General features: G+C 37.7%; 1 protein-coding gene across 2 annotated transcripts in view; it reads right to left on the reverse strand.

Annotated features, from left to right (window-relative positions):
* Nucleotides 1-17,132, reverse strand: part of KCNN2 (potassium calcium-activated channel subfamily N member 2) — a 128,144-nt gene that overhangs the window by 21,639 nt on the left and 89,373 nt on the right. For both annotated transcript variants that reach the window (XR_008463710.1, XM_054184925.1), the window contains exon 6: nt 2,480-2,621. Coding sequence is in view for 1 of the 2 variants with exons in the window: in XM_054184925.1 (XP_054040900.1) it covers nt 2,480-2,621 (142 nt within the window). In the remaining variant the exon portion in view is untranslated. The remainder of the gene's footprint in view (nt 1-2,479; nt 2,622-17,132) is intronic.

Below are 17,132 nucleotides of genomic sequence, written 5' to 3' on the forward strand. Positions count from 1 at the left end.
CTCCTATTGAAATAAAAATCACTAAGTCTGTTCTTTTAGGATCTTATCTTTTCTACAACAAACATTAATTAGTTAGTGTACAAGTTTCAGAACAGCAGCTGGCTTTAAAGAATTATATTCAAGACCTATAAGCTTTTTGGTATTGCAGGTTAGGCTGGAAGATAGTTCACTGTTTCATACTTCATATCTTTCAGATCCTTTATAAAAAAAAAAGAAATAAAAGAGTAATTTCAACATCTGACTTTCTCCCATTGCGCCATAATTTCTTTCTCAAAGATGACGTATGCCAAAGCCATATTGCAGATGTCCTTAAAAACATAATTAGGGGTCAGGCTTTCAGTATTGTTTTACCTATCATCACACACTAGCTACCTGGCTTGTTTTTTGGTTAAGAACACTTTCTGTCCCTGGAGGTATTTATCCCAAACTCATTACCATGAGATTCTGATCTTCGTGCTTCCAAAGCAGCTGCAGAATTTTTAATTATAAAAAACAATGAATCAGAGACATGAAGGCATCATCCATACATTTTACAAGTCTAATTTTGAACCAAATCTTATTTTAGTTGTGAAAAAGAAATGCTATGTGTGCAAATGGTACATATTAATCAGTACTTTAGTTTTTCACCAAAGCAATGGAAGCAAGTGCTATAAATAATTTTACATCTGAATTCAAATGGTGCTGTCATAAGCAAAATTACAAATATAATTTCAGCTTCCGTGTGTTTTGTTTGCAGGCGTATAGAATAACATTTGCTATAATCTGTAATCTGTTTTTCTGACTTTATTTTTACCTTGTTTTCATCATAATAAAATCATAAGCCTACCCACAGCTATTCAAAATAACAGTCCAGATGCTGCTGTCATTTGCACTAGCATAAATGCAATAGCAGTGTGAAACCCATAGATGATTTGTATCAGTACTACTATTCTCATTGCAATTCTGCAGAACTTTGAGGGTCCTAGATTTCTGTTACTGTGAGTTTTTTTTCACAATGAAATGCTGAAAAGTGCTGAACAATTCCAGTGAACAAAATGATCTGATACCTGCATCTTCAAGTATTTGCTTCTTATTTCTAAACAGTGCCTGGGAAGAAGGAATGCTTTATAACCGGGTTCTGTCGCCATTCTGCACACCCCTGTGGCAATATATACTATTTGTCTTCCTTTTTTGTGAACTTATGACCACGTTTTATTTTTTCTGGCACAAAAATCCAGCTCAGAAAGAAGAGCAAAAGCAAATACCCCAGAAGATGGCAGATTTGAGCTTAGACAACAGCCTTTAAAAAAGCCTTCTGAGTCATTCCTCTGCTTTCAGCCTGTACTTTACAACTACATGGCAAACTCTGTATTTAAGGAGATATCCATTTCCCACCACCAGGAAAATGTACTGAAGTCTTTCTCAATAAACGCCAATGACCTGAAACCTGACAGATGTTTAAAAAAAAAAATATGGAAAAAATTCTTACACATTACAAAAATGCATTGATCTATTTTACTCTTTGGACACAAATTACAGTCTTATAAATGAAAATTTTACCAAAACACCTGTTTAAAAGGGGCAGCTATTTGATACCATTTGTTTTCAGCCATAATGCCAATACAGCAGTTTTAACAAAAGGTAGATATTGGAGCTATGTTACTTATGATCAATGACAAAAATTCCAAAACGATATGTATCTTACTGTTATACACAGTTTATATGATGCTCATTCTGCCCTTCTCGTTCACAGGGACATTTACACAGGAGTTAATATGAATAAAAGTGGCAGAGTCCAGAGCTTTTTTACTTCTAAATTACTGGAGATACGTGTAAAATTTCCCAGACATTGTAATACATCACCTTTACTCCCTGCCTAACTTTGACCAAATGGTGCAATACAGAAAAATTAAAACCAGACATTAAGTACGTTCATGGACTAATAACTGCTGCATTGTATCAATGGTAACAAAAACTCTTACCGTGAAAACTGCACTACATAAATCCACCTAAAGCAATGGAATGCTATGGACACTGTGTTATTAGACTTGTAAGAAATAATGCAGAAAACTATGCTCAAGCAAAATGCTTTAGGATATTAGCCACCATTATGGTTTTTTTTGTTCGTGACTAACTTAATTTTAAGAAACAAAGTCAGAACTGTAGATTCATTATTAGAACTGATCCAATTACACGTCCAAAGATAATCAAGATGATATAATACCTTAACATTTAATGAAAGACTCTACTGAGATTTTTCAAATTATATCAGGGTGGAATTTCTTTCTCTTTATTTCATTACACAGCTGCTAAATATTACCTAAAAGAAGAAAACGCTCCATTCCATTACCAGGAAGGAAAGACCATGGAAATGGTGCGAATAAGTAAGTATATACCCTATAAGCCAGCAAATAAATATTTATTTATGAGTACCACAAGTTTGGGATGAACTCCAGCAAACTTAACCTCATATCCAATGAATAAATTCAGAAACACTCACCATAATTCCAGTGAGTAAACAGACTCCTTTCCCACAGTATGTATTAGGTACCATGTCACCATATCCAATGGATAGAAAAGTTATTGAAATCAACCACATTGCTCCAAGGAAGTTGCTAGTAACATCCTGTTGATCATGGTACCTGAAAAGAAAAAGAAAACAATTTCTTTATCATAAAAACTTTTGTTAAATTTTGTGTTTTCAGAAAGAAAAATCATTAACTGGTCATGCAACCATTCTTATATTCTATAGCTTTTTCCTTTTTAAATGCAGCTATAAAGAATTAAATAAAACTCAAAATACAATGACATCAGCACTAAAGAAAGTGCAACAATAACACCAGCAGTAGAGATAATCAAGACGGTTATAATTCAGTATTCTGTTATTATTATTAAAATAGCAGAAACCTCTTGGGTTTTAATAGAATCTCTTAATCAGGGGTACAAATCCTGCTAATCCTCTGCAGCAGCATAAGACATCAGTCTACTACAGTTGCTGCAGTCTGAGGCAAATATGAAAGTCACAAAAGGATGTATGGGCAAGGACACAGCAAAGCATATCTCCATCACCTTGGCCTAAATATAAATCTGTGATTGGAAATCTAATCATGAACTATCATGTAAATGCTGACTTAGACTCCTTCAACACGTTCAAGATAAACAGAAAAGTATGCCACCGTATTTCTCATCATCAAAAGATAGAATAGAATAGACTATTTCAGTTGGAAGGGACCTACAATCGTCATCTAGTCCAACTGCCTGACTCCTTCGGGGTTCACCAAAAGTTAAAGCATGTTATTAAGGGTATTGTCCAAATGCCTCTTAAACACTGAGAGGCCTGGGGCATCGACCACCTCTCTAGGAAGCCCGTTCCAGTGTTTTGAGCACCCTCTCAGTAAAGAAATGTTTCCTAATGTGCAGTCTGAACTGCCCTTGCAACAGCTTTGAACCATTCCCAGGCATCCTTTCACTGGATCCCAGGGAGAAGAGCTCAGCACCTCCCTCTCCCTTTCCCCTCCTCAGGAAGCTGTAGAGAGCAGTGAGGTCACCCCTCAGCCTCCTTTTCTCCAAACTAGACAAACCCAGTGTCCTCAACTGCTCCCCAGAGGACATGCCTTCCAGCCCTTTCACCAGATAGGTTGCCCTCCTCTGGGCGCACTCAAGGACCTTCACATCCTCCTTAATTTGTGTGGCCCAGAACTGCAGATAGTACTCAAGGTCACACCATCGCTGAATACAGTGGGATAATCTGCTCTTTTGACCAGCTGGCCATGCTGTGTTTGATGCACCTCAGGATGTGGTTTGCCCTCTTGGCTGCCAGGGCACACTGCTGACTCCTACTGAGTCTGCTGTTGACCTGCACCCCCAGATCCCTTTCTGCAGGGCTGCTCCACAGCCACTCCTCTCACAATTTATACTTGTGCCTGGAATTCCTCTGTCTTAGGTGCAGAATACAGCATTTTGACTTGTTAAATTTCATGCCATTAATGATATCCCAATGCTCCTACCTATCTAGATTCCTCAGCAGGGTCTCCTGTCCCTCAAGAGAGTCAAAATCACCTCCCACCTCCCTTGCTAATGATGCATTCAACTCCTGCATCCAGATCATTGATGAATATATTGAACAGAACTGGCCCTAGGACTGAGCCCTAAGGAACACCACTAGTGACCAGTTGCCATCCAGATGTAGCTCCACTGAGCTCTGCCCTTCAGCCGGTTCTTCACCCAGTGCAGTGTGTACCTACTCATCCCACATTTGGTCAACTTGTCCAGAAGGGTGCTATGAGGGACAGTATCAAAAGCCTTACTAATATCCAGAAAAATTACATCCACTGCCTTCCCTTCATCCAATAGGTGGGAAATCTTCCCCTTAAATATAGCAAAACCTCCCTTTTGTGTTAAGTCAGCTATTAAGTGTAATTTCCTGATGTGCCATTTGTTGTCTTAGTTTTAATATTCTAGTGGAATATGTTCATTTTCTCCTTCAAAGAAAACAAGTTCAGATGAATAATCTAGTCTTCACATGACATATACACCTAATCAAATGGGAAGCAGTAAGGACATGTTTTAGGGCTAAAAGCTGCTGTCACCACTCACTCTGTGGGGGAAAAATAGCCTAACGTAGGTGGAATTTTGCTCCCTGGACAGAGTACCTCTGCAACAGAGACTATCTGTGGCAGCCACTGCAGCCTCAAGGTTGCAATGACCCCTGCAGCTGCTCTGAAGCCTCAGGTTAGCTAGCTATGCTGCTGGATCCTCAAGGGTATTATTTTAACCACTTCCTAAATCCGTGGGTCACAGAGGGCCATTAGAGAATTAGTTCACAAATCCACAAGCAACCTGCTTTCCACAACTGAAATAATTGCTTCAGTTTTCTTCCTCTCTGGACCGCAGTCTCCATGACGGAGCAGGAATGCAGGGTGAGCACAAAGACACTCCCAGAAAATTCCCTATTCTCTCACTTGCAAGATATTAACTATAAATATCTGCAAAACGCCTTTTTCAAAGTCCCACCTATGCCCTGATGGTTACAACAACCTAAAAACTCTTTGACTGCCAGACTACAGCAATCCTACAAATAAGTCTATCCCACTTTTCTCCTTACTGTTCTCTCTCTTGCTGTCAATGTTGTCTTTCTCACATCCTTTATACAGGCTTTCAAAAGTTTTTTCTTCTGCACCTAGACCAATGCAGTAACAACCCACATTTGGAGTTCCTAAGGACGACAGTGACACAAATAATGACAAACACAACAGCAACAAGAGTAGTAAGAAAAACGACAGCAAACTTGGTTTAACTCATGACCACAGAGCTCCACACAGCAAAACCAGATCTGACATCGCTTTTTTCCTGGTCTATACTAAATGTTATGGATTTTAGTCTCTGCTTAACAAACTTAGCAAATAATGGCTGAGAAATACATGGATGCAGGGAGACAGATATATTCATCTCATCCAGGGGGCAAGAAGAAAGTCTATGTACCATGCAAGTCCCCACAGAGTACCATGTAAGTGATATGACCCATAGGCTTTGGAAGAGCTTCACGGAAGGGTGCTATAGCCACAAGACATATTCTAAGGCTAGCAACTCACTTAAATGTCAACAAAGACTTACATAAATATTTATATACTTTCCTTTAATGCCCCTCTTTGGATTTGGAACCTGGCCACTTCAGACAGAAAACAGTTTTCCTATGAAGGTGAAAATGCAATGGAATTTTGTCCAAACAGTTACATCCTTACAAAATTTCAGCCCTACATGGTGATAATTACAGGAATCTTGACATGACTGAAAACAGAACATTCAAATACAACTCAGCAAGTTCCTGAAATAAACAACACTTTCACATAAAGAATGCCAAAACCTCCATCATAAGCCTTGAACAATACATGAAAAAGATAATGGAGTCTCCATTTATCCTCCTTTACCCCTGACAGAAAACACAGAAGACAATCTACACATAGATCATTTAACAAAGGTGACATAGGGTTAAATTTTAGAAAGCACAACAGTAGTTTTTCAAGTTTCATTGGAGACATGGATCTTAATTAGTAAGGTCCCCTAGATGAAATATTCATTAAAGCCATCTGCATCCGTATTTAGTAGCACACTTCGAGGACCTGTTCAAATGTTTTTATCTTGTTAGCTCAGAGCTCTTGGATTTCCTACTCTGAATATTTCACTCGGTTGTGATTTTAAGTTTATAGTTCAGCAATCAAGTGGTGTACACTTGATTTAAAAATCATCATCAATACTTATGATTTTACTGTGACTAAGAAACAAAGGATACTTTGTACCCTCTCTATGGGCTCACACACAAGCATGACAACGCACGCAAATCACAACCTAATTTTATCTTTCAACAAAACCAAACCCCTCTTTTTCTCTCACAACTGTACCGGGAAGGTTGGACTAAATTCTCAAGTTAAAAATCTGTAAGCTAAATAGAGACAATATAAAAGGAGGGGGAGCATAGTGTTACTCTCCTTATAATCTCATAATTTCTATACAAGATTTATAGGAAGGTGAATTGGTTTTGTCTTGGGGTTTTTTTTGGGTTTTTTTTTTTTTGCAACCTCACTCATGATTTTTGAATCTCTATGGTTAATCCGTGGTTAATAATTCTGGTACAGGCCTACATCCTTCCGACTTTCTTAAAATTACAGTTGTGCAAGCATACACTTCCAAGTGCTCTGCTATGTCATTAGGCACCACCATCGCTTGGGATTCAAGCCTGAATGAGATAACGCCACAGGACTCTTTGACTACCCTGTGTCCACCATCAGGCAGAAAATTACTGCGACTATTTCAAAACAGGAAAAGCAATTTCTTAAAAAAATAGAAACCATAACATCTTATTCGTACATCTGTTGGAATGGCTGAAAATGAGCATTGGAGGCATTTAAACTGCTTTGTTTTGAGGAGGAGAAAAGAAATCTACTCATTGCCTTTTTGACTTGCTTTCAAAGTTATCACAGCCCTGAAGACTGAACTTCTCCATTTATGCATGGAACAGTAAAATTAAGACATCAGAATCACAGAATCATAGAATTGCCTAGGTTGGAAGGGACCTTTCAGATCATCTAGCCCAACCATCAACCTAACTCTGACAAAAACCATCACTAAACTATATCTCTAAGCACTAAACTTTCCCATGTTTTCCATCAGTGCACCTCTAACGCGTTGCACCCAAGGCACCAGAAGGCCTGAGAGACGTCATTCCCACCACCGTATTTTTCACTTTGCTATTTGGACTACCCCCAGCAGAGCCAATTGCAATGGACATTATAGTGAGGAGAAAAGCCATTCACACGAACAGCTGGAGCAGAGCTGTCTCGCTGACCATCAGTCACCCTCAGCCACTACAAACATCTCCTCCTTCCAGCTGGACTGTGAAAGACAGCTTGGATGCAAGACACTCCAGAATTCAACTGCATTTTTCCTAAACTATCCGTTCACTCTGTATCTAAGAGTTCTGAAATCTGACAGGAAGATACTGTACCATGAACGGCTCGGAAACCTGAAAGCTCAGGAAGCAAAGAAAAAGTAAGAAAAATTTCTTTTCAGTGACAAGTTCCACACAAAGCAAAATCCGGTCATTACCAACCAAATTCCAAAACATAAGCTTATTGCCATTAATCTTCAGTTTGATAAAGGTTTTTGTTTTTTATAAAGATTTTGATTTTTTAAATTCAATTCACTACAAAAATATTAAAATATTTAAAGCCCGCTATTCTTAATCTATAAAAACTTGGACTAGAAACACAGTGAGTCACTTGAAGATAAGAGCTAGTATTTAATTGTGTTAAAGCTGCAGCTATAAACAGGTTGATTTTCTGGATCACTTCCAGCCTCACACAGCAGCAGAATAAAGGGTCATTTATAAAAGCTGTGTATTCCCCTGAGGTAGGAAAATCCTTGGCTGAAGTCACACAGTCATAAGTATAATTTACCACTTTTTCCCTCCTTCTCTAGCAAGAATGTGCTAGCAGCCAGGCAGTGCTGCAGCTGGAACGCGCTACTCACCAGGCAATCCTCATCCTGTGAAACACCGCTATCTAGTTCTCACCAACCGGCACATATAAGCCCCGTGACTACTCTAATTTAAACCACAAATGGCTGAATGATTAGATTTGTGCAAAAATAGCATGGCTCAATTCCTTCCCAAGCCAAACTGAGTGGGAGTTTTACCATTCGTGTCAGGAAGACATAAATGTATTTCTCAGCTGACAATACTGCAGTGGCTTGGGTTGTCAAAGCAGTATTCCAGACTCTTTATCAAACAGCAGTCCTTTTCTTCTGGTTGCACTACTGGTATCGTGATTTTCAGTATTGCTCTCCTTCAGTTCATATTTGATGACATTTCATTTAACTGGTAAAATGTCTACACACAGTTATTGCACATTGACATATTGACAACTAAGACACATTCCTCTTAAAAAGCGATGAATAAGAAGAAATCAAGTATAACATTAAGCTTGTCCACTGGCACAATAATTCCCACTTTGCAGCTTCATTTCAATTTATCTTGCCTCCTTTGACAGCCTCTGATTGCCTTGCCATCTTTGGTTTTGCTTTCTTGAACAAGTCAAGGAAAGAACTAAAAAAATGTTTGAAAAGATGACCCTTTTTGTAGGGAAGAAAATCGCCCGCTTTTACCATAATCATGAAGAAATTCCTGGACTGCACTACAATGGCAATCCAAGCTAAGTTTAGTCTTGTCAAACCTTAAAAACTTTCAGACTAATAACAGAGGGAAACAGGCTCAGCCCATTAAATCAGAAACTCGTCAAGACTCTGCTGAGACACTGATTGATCTAACCAGCTATTAGCGCTCTCCCACAGTATCAGGCCATTCTGTTACTAAGTGCCTTTTCAGTCTTAGTTAGATGGTAGGTACTGGCAGCTTTTTATCTGTTAATACAGTGATGATAACAGACAGGTCTTTTTATTCCTTCTCACTTCCTCCTGCTTAAAAGAAAGAAAAGAAAAGAAAAAAAAAAAAAGAAAACCACAACAGCACTTGTAACGAACAGCTGGGCTGACTCCCAGTCTAATGAAGTCAGTGGAAGAAGTTTTGTCTGCCTTGATGGGTTTAGGATCAGAAAGGCAGCCTGAAAAAAGCATGTCACTCCTTGTCTTTTTTCTAACATGCCTGTTGGCATCCCCCAAATATTTATGAACAGCAGCAAAAATGTTCTTGTCACAAAAAAAAAAACGCTTCATGAAAGTGCAAAACACCATAGCAAATGTCTGGATTTTAGACAGACACACTCACATCAGTAGTAGTTCTGAAGCAAACCAAAAATAAGGGGTGTGAATAAGCTGTCTGGATTGCTTCTACAGGGGTCAAAATGTTCACGATTTTTCTATTAAGAGTATTTGTGGACTATTTATGGAAAACTAATAAATCCAACAGAGAAATGTTAAGTATCATTACATAAGTAGCATATGTTACTGTTACCTAAGATGGATGGAAAAAATAACCCAAAAGAAAACAAGAGGACAGAGGAGAGAGAGAAAACAACACAAAAATAGAAGGGTGAGATGGCGTGTTTTAAGAAATTTTTATCATTATTCTTGAATATAAATTGCAGTTTAAACATAAGTATGAAGACATAAAATTATTTAAACCCCTCGCTGCTGTCAGTGCCCTGGGTGCTGGGTAACCTGTCAGTAGAGAAATAAGGACCAACTGCCATTTTTTCAAAGGGTACCAAACTTTTACTTGACCTCCACTGGTGAAGGTCTTGCCTTGTTTTCCTGGTGCTGTGAAGAGCTGATGTTCTGCTAAATCAGTATACCTGTCTGCAGTTGTGGGAAAGTTTTTCCATCTTTCCAAGAGAAGCCATTCAGCTATAATCTGAAGATACGAGAGTTGCTGAAGCTCCTTGAAAGTATTAACTGCTTTTTGTTTGTTTGGTTGGTTGGTTTTTTTAACCTGCATTCAATAAATGTGTTAGAGTGTCAAGGAGAATCTGTTGAATCAATTCTACAAGAACTGGGAAACTGGAAAACCTTTAACTTTGTGACAGGCTGCAAACCACTGAGAGGAACAACAGCAAAGACAGGAGTGCTCACTATCAGTGTACAAAAAAGTATATCTGTGAATAAAGTGATAACTAGTGCTTGAGAAGGTCTTAAGACTATATGAAAACACTAATGTATCTTACGAAAGTTTTTAGTGAGTTTGGTCAAGGAGAATTTTTTCTTGCCTTGATTAAGAAACACACCCATCACTCTCCAAACCCCACTTTTGGGGGTCATCCCCCAATATAATCATATTCTTACTCCCACTGTGTTCTTTTCAGCAATTTCTAGGTATTTGGTTCCTGCAGTGGTATAACTAATCTAAAACCATATCGCCACTGAAGTCAGCAGCAAAGTTCCCATTGACTTCAGCAGGACCAAGATATCTATTCTATTTTTTTTTTCCAGGGTTTTCATGGATCAACGCTTAAAATGTTCCATTTCATGTTTCCATGCTTATCCATTTCAGAATTCTTACTTTGCCTTTGCCTTCATCTCACATTTTGGATGCCAATAAAGCTTCGCTGCTATCACTATAATTATGCATATCAAGAAACATCCTAATAAAATTGCTAAGCTAATTAAACTAAAGAGAAAATGTAAAAATTTATGCTTCTCATCTTCAACATTTAGAAGCATAATAATGAAATGAAATGCTTGTTTGGGGATTTAAACTTAGATATTACATATATTTACTTCCCACATGCTTTTTGTGGCTCACTAGAACAATGAATAACACTAAAGATCATGGAAAGCTGTCTTAAGTCCAAAGTCTAAAACCAACCCTTAACTCCTACAGATCTGAATGGGTTCTGCCTGCAGCAGGGTTTTTTGAACACGTACCCTGTCTGCTTTGAAAAACAACCAGGTTCACTGTGTCTAAACATGGCCCACTTTAATAAGATACGCAAAAGAGAAATCAAAAAGAAAGTAAGGCCGGTAATACCTTTCCGTCTCTCAGAAATGAAATCTTGGACAACAGAAACAGCTGTCATGATGGTTCCATGACTGATTCTTCCCATTTCAGAAAACTTACATTAATTATCCTTCATATAAAATTTTGCCCAATATTAAGTATTTGGACTCATGCACTGTATTATATTCAGACAATCTTCTTTCAGCTAGATCTGGCTTTCTTGTGCTATGGAGCAGGGTCGGGGATTCAGCTTTTCCCAGCTCTACTGAAATTTATTTACATTTGACGTTACTCTGTCCCCAACAAAAAAACGGTTATCATGTTTCAAAGGGCTGCCTTCAGATTTTAAAAACTCAACTCTCTACCCTTTCACGGCTCCTATACACGTCCTGACTGTGCAGAAAGCTAAGCATGCTTCATATCGCTGAAATGCTAAGAGGCAAACTCAGGCTCTAATGGTTGGTGTTAGCTTCTGGATGAAGAGTAGCAACCGTCACTGAAACAGTAAAGTCTGGAACAATCTTTACTCATGAACTTTGGTGCACATATTAGAAAGTGCTCCATAATTGCACGATCATATGCTACTTTTTGGTCTTCACAAAAACACACTAGTATCTTTTTCAATGCAGATTACAGCTCTGCTCCAGGGATGGACAACAATAGCAGAAAATACTTTATTGTCATAAAGTCTTCTACCTCATTTTTTGGAAATGAAAAATCATGTTTTAATTTTTCATAGCTCTCTGACAGACTCCCTGCATGAAGTTAACCATCTTTGTTACAGCTTTTTGTTATTTTGGAGGTCTTCCCCTTCTGAGCTTTCAGCTCCGTACGTCACAGTTTGATTAGCCTGGGTGCTCAAAGCTACAACTGAAAACCAATGAACTTGAAGTCCTCAATAACGGCACGTATGTTTAAAAATAATTCTCTTAAATTAGACATCCAAAAGTTGCATAACACCAAAATTCTTCACTTTGCCAAAAACAGCGGCATGTCCCAAAGCAGCAAAATAGCCCTTCAAATGCCTCACTATCCATACATGAAGCAACACGGACAGAAAAATTCTTAAGGAACAAGTAACGCATCAGGCTTCCCACCAGGCACAGGAAAAAGAGCTTTTGATACTCTTTTTTTTTACTTTAGCAGCTTAATGACAAGAGCATTCACCAAGGGGAACAACCTTGCTTTGTCTCTTCTCAAGCACAAAGTTAATTCACATCAACATCCTAATCTCACTGCCCTACCTGCTAGGATATAGATTGTGAAAGCATCTCAGAGTATCTTTTTGAAGGTATTTCAACTTTAAATTGAATTCAAAATGGAGACAGCATGACTCTCTAATCTACTGGAGAGAGAGATTGCCTAAAAGGTTTATGACAGGAACTGGAAACGGGAACATGGCCGTTCCAATCCCTGACAAACCACTCTTTTGAGTAAACAATAGCTCTGCTTTCAAAGCAAAATTCAACAAGTAATCCAGAAAGTACTGGGACCACAAACACATTGGCTAATAGAAATAAACCCCAAAATATCCAAGAGCTGCTTTTTCTGTAGTTCTGTGTATCATCTTTATCAAATCAGGTTCAGTAAAAGAAGCTACTATAAACACACAGTTGAAAGAATATTATAATGCATTAATATAAAAGAAGTAAACTGAAGTGACATAAGGAAGCTTGAGGGAAAACTTTTGTTTTTCAGCACTCCAGTTTGTGATATTATTTTAAAAGATAGATATATAAATACATGTATATTTCTGTTCTGCAGCCATATTTTTTTACACTGTATAATGTTTGAAATTTGTCAATACAGTATGAATAAATCTTATTTTTAAGGTTTGCTTAAATTTTTCAAAATCCGTAACAGCATTGGTTAAAGCTGTGTTATGATAGAAAAACGAATCATTCAAAATCAAAGAGTTTCTTAATAAGCTCTACTGTGAATCGTTCATTATATTCACTAGCAACTAGTTCCCTTCTAAAATTTTCCCCTATCTTGCATATTGCATTTTCTCTGGAGATACCCTGTTACTATTTTATACACAAGCCCCTCTCAGAAGGAGGAAAGGTTTGTAGTTTGTTCTCTTTTTAAGTTGAGATCATCAAGATCAACTGATGTCTACAGCATCTGAAGTAATTTACTGAAGAAAAATTTCAGAAATAGAAGCATTAGAACTAATCATTATGCACTTAAAATTAAGCCCACCCTTTTTTCTGACATAAAATGGTAGAACTAGATACAAGATAGCCTTTCTTTTCTCCTGTATGTGGGAAAAGGGGGGAGAGAAGAGGAGGAGGAGAAATTATACAGCAAAGATGATGCTGAATTCTCAGAGAAGACTTTCTGACAAACTGCGTACTCTGAAGGTATTTTTCTCTCATGGAACCAACTTCATTTATCATCACGCAAATTACTATTTTTTAATAGGTTCGTTTCCTACATCAGAAGCTGCTGTATTGCCTTCCATAAAAAGGAATGAAGTACAAGCTCACAGCCATGAAGCCTGCTTTTTTTCGGTCCAAACTTCATGAGAATGTCAACAATTTTGCCAACATATGCATCTTCTCTAATGTAATGAACACTGGAATGACCAAAAGGGAAGAAAAAAAAAAAGCCCAAGGCAATTTATTTCATTTTCCTTAGAAAGGAAAAAAAAAATACCCTACAGATTCTTCAAAATATATGGATTCTGGATAAACTGGAGAATAAAACTGTCTTACACAGCACAGCATTTTATGAGTAACCATTTTACAAAATCTAGGCAGAATTTTTTTTAAACTAACTTTGGATCAGAACGGAAGACTGCGGTCAGTGTGAAAAATTTCATTGACTGCCTCAGATTTGGGACTACACTTACACCCAGTATCACGGACACTGCAGGAGCCATATGCTTAACTTAAACCAAGCAAAAGTGTACCTATTCCTTGAATATATTTTGATTTCCTTCACGAAAAGGAAAGGCTGTATTGGCTTTCAGTTCTATAAGCCACACTGCTTTAAATTAGATAGATTTTACTGAATATTTATAAAGACAATTCCAAAATCAAAATCTGTGTACTTTTGGGAGTCATCTGACAGTTGTGCCAGATTTCACTGACAGTTCATTACTGATGTACTGAGGACAGTTAACACATTTACTGTCATGAAACATAAAGACGTATAAAAACACTACTATACATTGCTATATAGCAAAAGAAACAAGGAAAGCACTTGTAACATAAGTATTTCCCACTTACATTTTTATGTATGAAACTTTGGCATAAGTTTGTCAATATTTAGAAAAAAAGTGTTTTCCCTATTTTAATTCTGTTCTTTTCATCAAACCAATCAGAAGGCTAGGTAAATACGTCAGGGTGAATTTTCATGATTAATCCGGAGACATCCATTTACTGGGGACTGAGAAATGTTACCTACACAAAAGACAGATTTTTGTGTGTCTCTGGTACCATAAGCCTTACAGTGAAGCGAGTGCATACACGGATCAACTATGGGATGGACTTCTGCCCCAAGTGTCTCAAGGCAAATACAAGTTGAGAGAATCCCTTAGTTTCAGTCAGGCTATCAGAAATGTAATACAGCTGTACATAGTGCTTAATTCTGGTGATGATAGTAAAGGAGTATCATCCTCATTTGTTTATGCAGACCTTTGCAGTGCCAGATTTGAAGACAGAAGTATTGCCCAGCTAAATGCACCCAAAAAGAAAATGCTTAAGAGACCTTCATCATAGTATGTTAAAAATGCCAGATGCAGTTATGGTTTTCTTTGCTCTGTTTTAGGCCTTGACATGTTGCCATCAAATTCTCTGATACTGGGATGTGAGACTATATGAAGTCTGACTCTTCTACTTTCTTCCCTACTTTGTCATTAGAAAGGAGATTAAAATCAGGCCTCTTGATTTTGCTAATTTTGCATTTTCAAGTTCATTTGTTGTTTGCTTTCAGGACTGAATAACTTTTGTAGGGATCATTCTCATTTTAATGACAAACATTTAACAAAAAAGAAAAGAAGAAAAAAGAAAAAAAGATCTTGCAGTATTTTCTCTAAAGACCATGCACATGAGAGAGTTCTTTCTACTGCCAAATTCTTTTTACCAAGACCTTTTTGTTGCCTGGTATCTTGGCCTTCATTCAAGACTTTCTGATTTTTCATTTCTATTGATTTCAGTGAAGCACTGAAGAAAGGAGTGAAACCCTGTGCTCTGAAGGAATTCTAGCAGGTGACGTTTTCAGCAAGAAAGAGCAGCTCCATACTGTCACTTCATGTTGTACTGGAGGGAAGAAGTCCAGATGGAGTGGCAACTGAACTTACCTACTGCACTATCTACACTTCTAGCATCTGTCTTGCAGTCTACATCTTGATCGTGTTGGAAAAATCCTTTAGTAAAACAAAAAATATCTAATGCCTGCTGATTGCGCTATTGGCAATTTCTATGCAAATCATACAGTAGATGTGTGAGGTATCTATGTAACTTTCATACCTAAACTCCAGTCTTTGGCCATGATTCAGGCAAGCAAGCACATAATCTGGGGTCATGCTTCACTAAGGATGTACACGATAAGAACATGTGAATTAGGGCACACTGTCTGTTACTACACTGGCTTGATATGAAAAGTAGATTTAATTTCAACTGTCACTAATTATTCCTTTTTCAGACTGTGGAATGGTTCATAAAGGCTGTCAACATACTTAGTACTAAATTGCAACAAAGAGTATGAGCAGGAAGACGAAATGTTAAACAAACTTGAAATCTAATTTACAGTGCTCTTTCGGCCCTAGAAACAAGACGAGTTCACGGATGGGACAAACACAAGGAAGTGTATATGCATGAGCAGGTCGAGTTCTAGCAAGAAGAATGCTGCCCTAAGGGAGCCATTAATCCTCCTCCTTTCACTTGCTTGGCACAACTGGCCTCCTGCAAGACTTTACATATACCACAGCAACTGAATCCAGTTGAAAAACATTTAAAAATCACAGGCCCCAAATGTGACTGCAGAGCTAGAACTTTTTTGTTATCTTAACTGTTTCAGCTGTCCTTCTTCATAAAATTATCTGAGATCATCATTTGAAAGCATCACAAAGGATTACAAAAGAGACTATTTTGGGGGTGGGGGGGTGCCCCTCATTTTAAATGAGTAATGACCACCAGCTTATAGGTCAAAGACACCTTATTCCATTAGCAGAAGTCCATGACATTAAACAAGTCAGAGATAGTCAGAGAAGATGTTTGGTTTGGGAGAGGAAGAAGAGGACTAGACACTGAACTGAAGATGTGTGTCTCATTCTAGTTGAGTTGGGACCACTTTATACCTACGCTGTATTTCTGCAGCTACAAAATATTCATAATAAAAATTTATAAATCAGTCATAGTTAACATAGACTGAAAAATTTTCCTATAAGAGTTCAACTACATTTGAGTGTTACCTTTTCTATAACTCAAGAAAAGATGTGACTAAAAGTAAAATTATCTTTCATCTTTAAAAGAAAAAATTCTTGAGTTTCTCTAGATTGCAACTTTTGAGTTCGAGAAATTTAGTCATGAGTCCCCCACAGGCAAAGAGGACAAAGGCTTCCAACTCTATGGATTAAAAATCCCTGGAAAATACAGTAGATCTACAGTTTCGCTTTTCCATGCCATCCAGCTTCAGTCAGTTTCTCCTTTAGGTTCAGGAGTTGTGATTGAAGAGAAGTAGGTGGGGAGCTGCAGTACAGCCACACAGCCTTCTGCAGGGGATGGTCTATGTTTTCTGAATATCTTTCCCCAAAGCGTGAGAAAGCAAAATGTAAGCATTCAGAATTTAACAGCATTTCCTGCTTTTTCACACCCCTCCCCTTGCTCCTCAGAATAGGTATAGCTAGACTGCATCTCTACCTGTGTAATAATTTTAAACAACATAAAAGCATTAACACTGAGACCATAGTTTAATAGTAGTTTTTGCTGGGTAAGTTCAAACCATTTTGTTATTCAGTATAAGGACACCACACCAAGCAGTAACAGTAAATATAATTCTCTGCATGAAATAGACACAAAGAGCTTAGGTGACTTTGTTCAAGGTCACAACAGAACTGTAGGATGGATTCTCTATTTCATGCTTTAACAAACAGAACATCTTCTATATCATTAAATAACAGCTTTTTCCACTAAAAATATCAACTTTTTAATACTTTTGTGAATTTATAAGTTATTTTTATACATTTAGTATACTTCTTTTG

This window comes from Rissa tridactyla, chromosome Z, assembly GCF_028500815.1.
Source record: "Rissa tridactyla isolate bRisTri1 chromosome Z, bRisTri1.patW.cur.20221130, whole genome shotgun sequence".
NCBI lineage: Eukaryota > Metazoa > Chordata > Aves > Charadriiformes > Laridae > Rissa > Rissa tridactyla.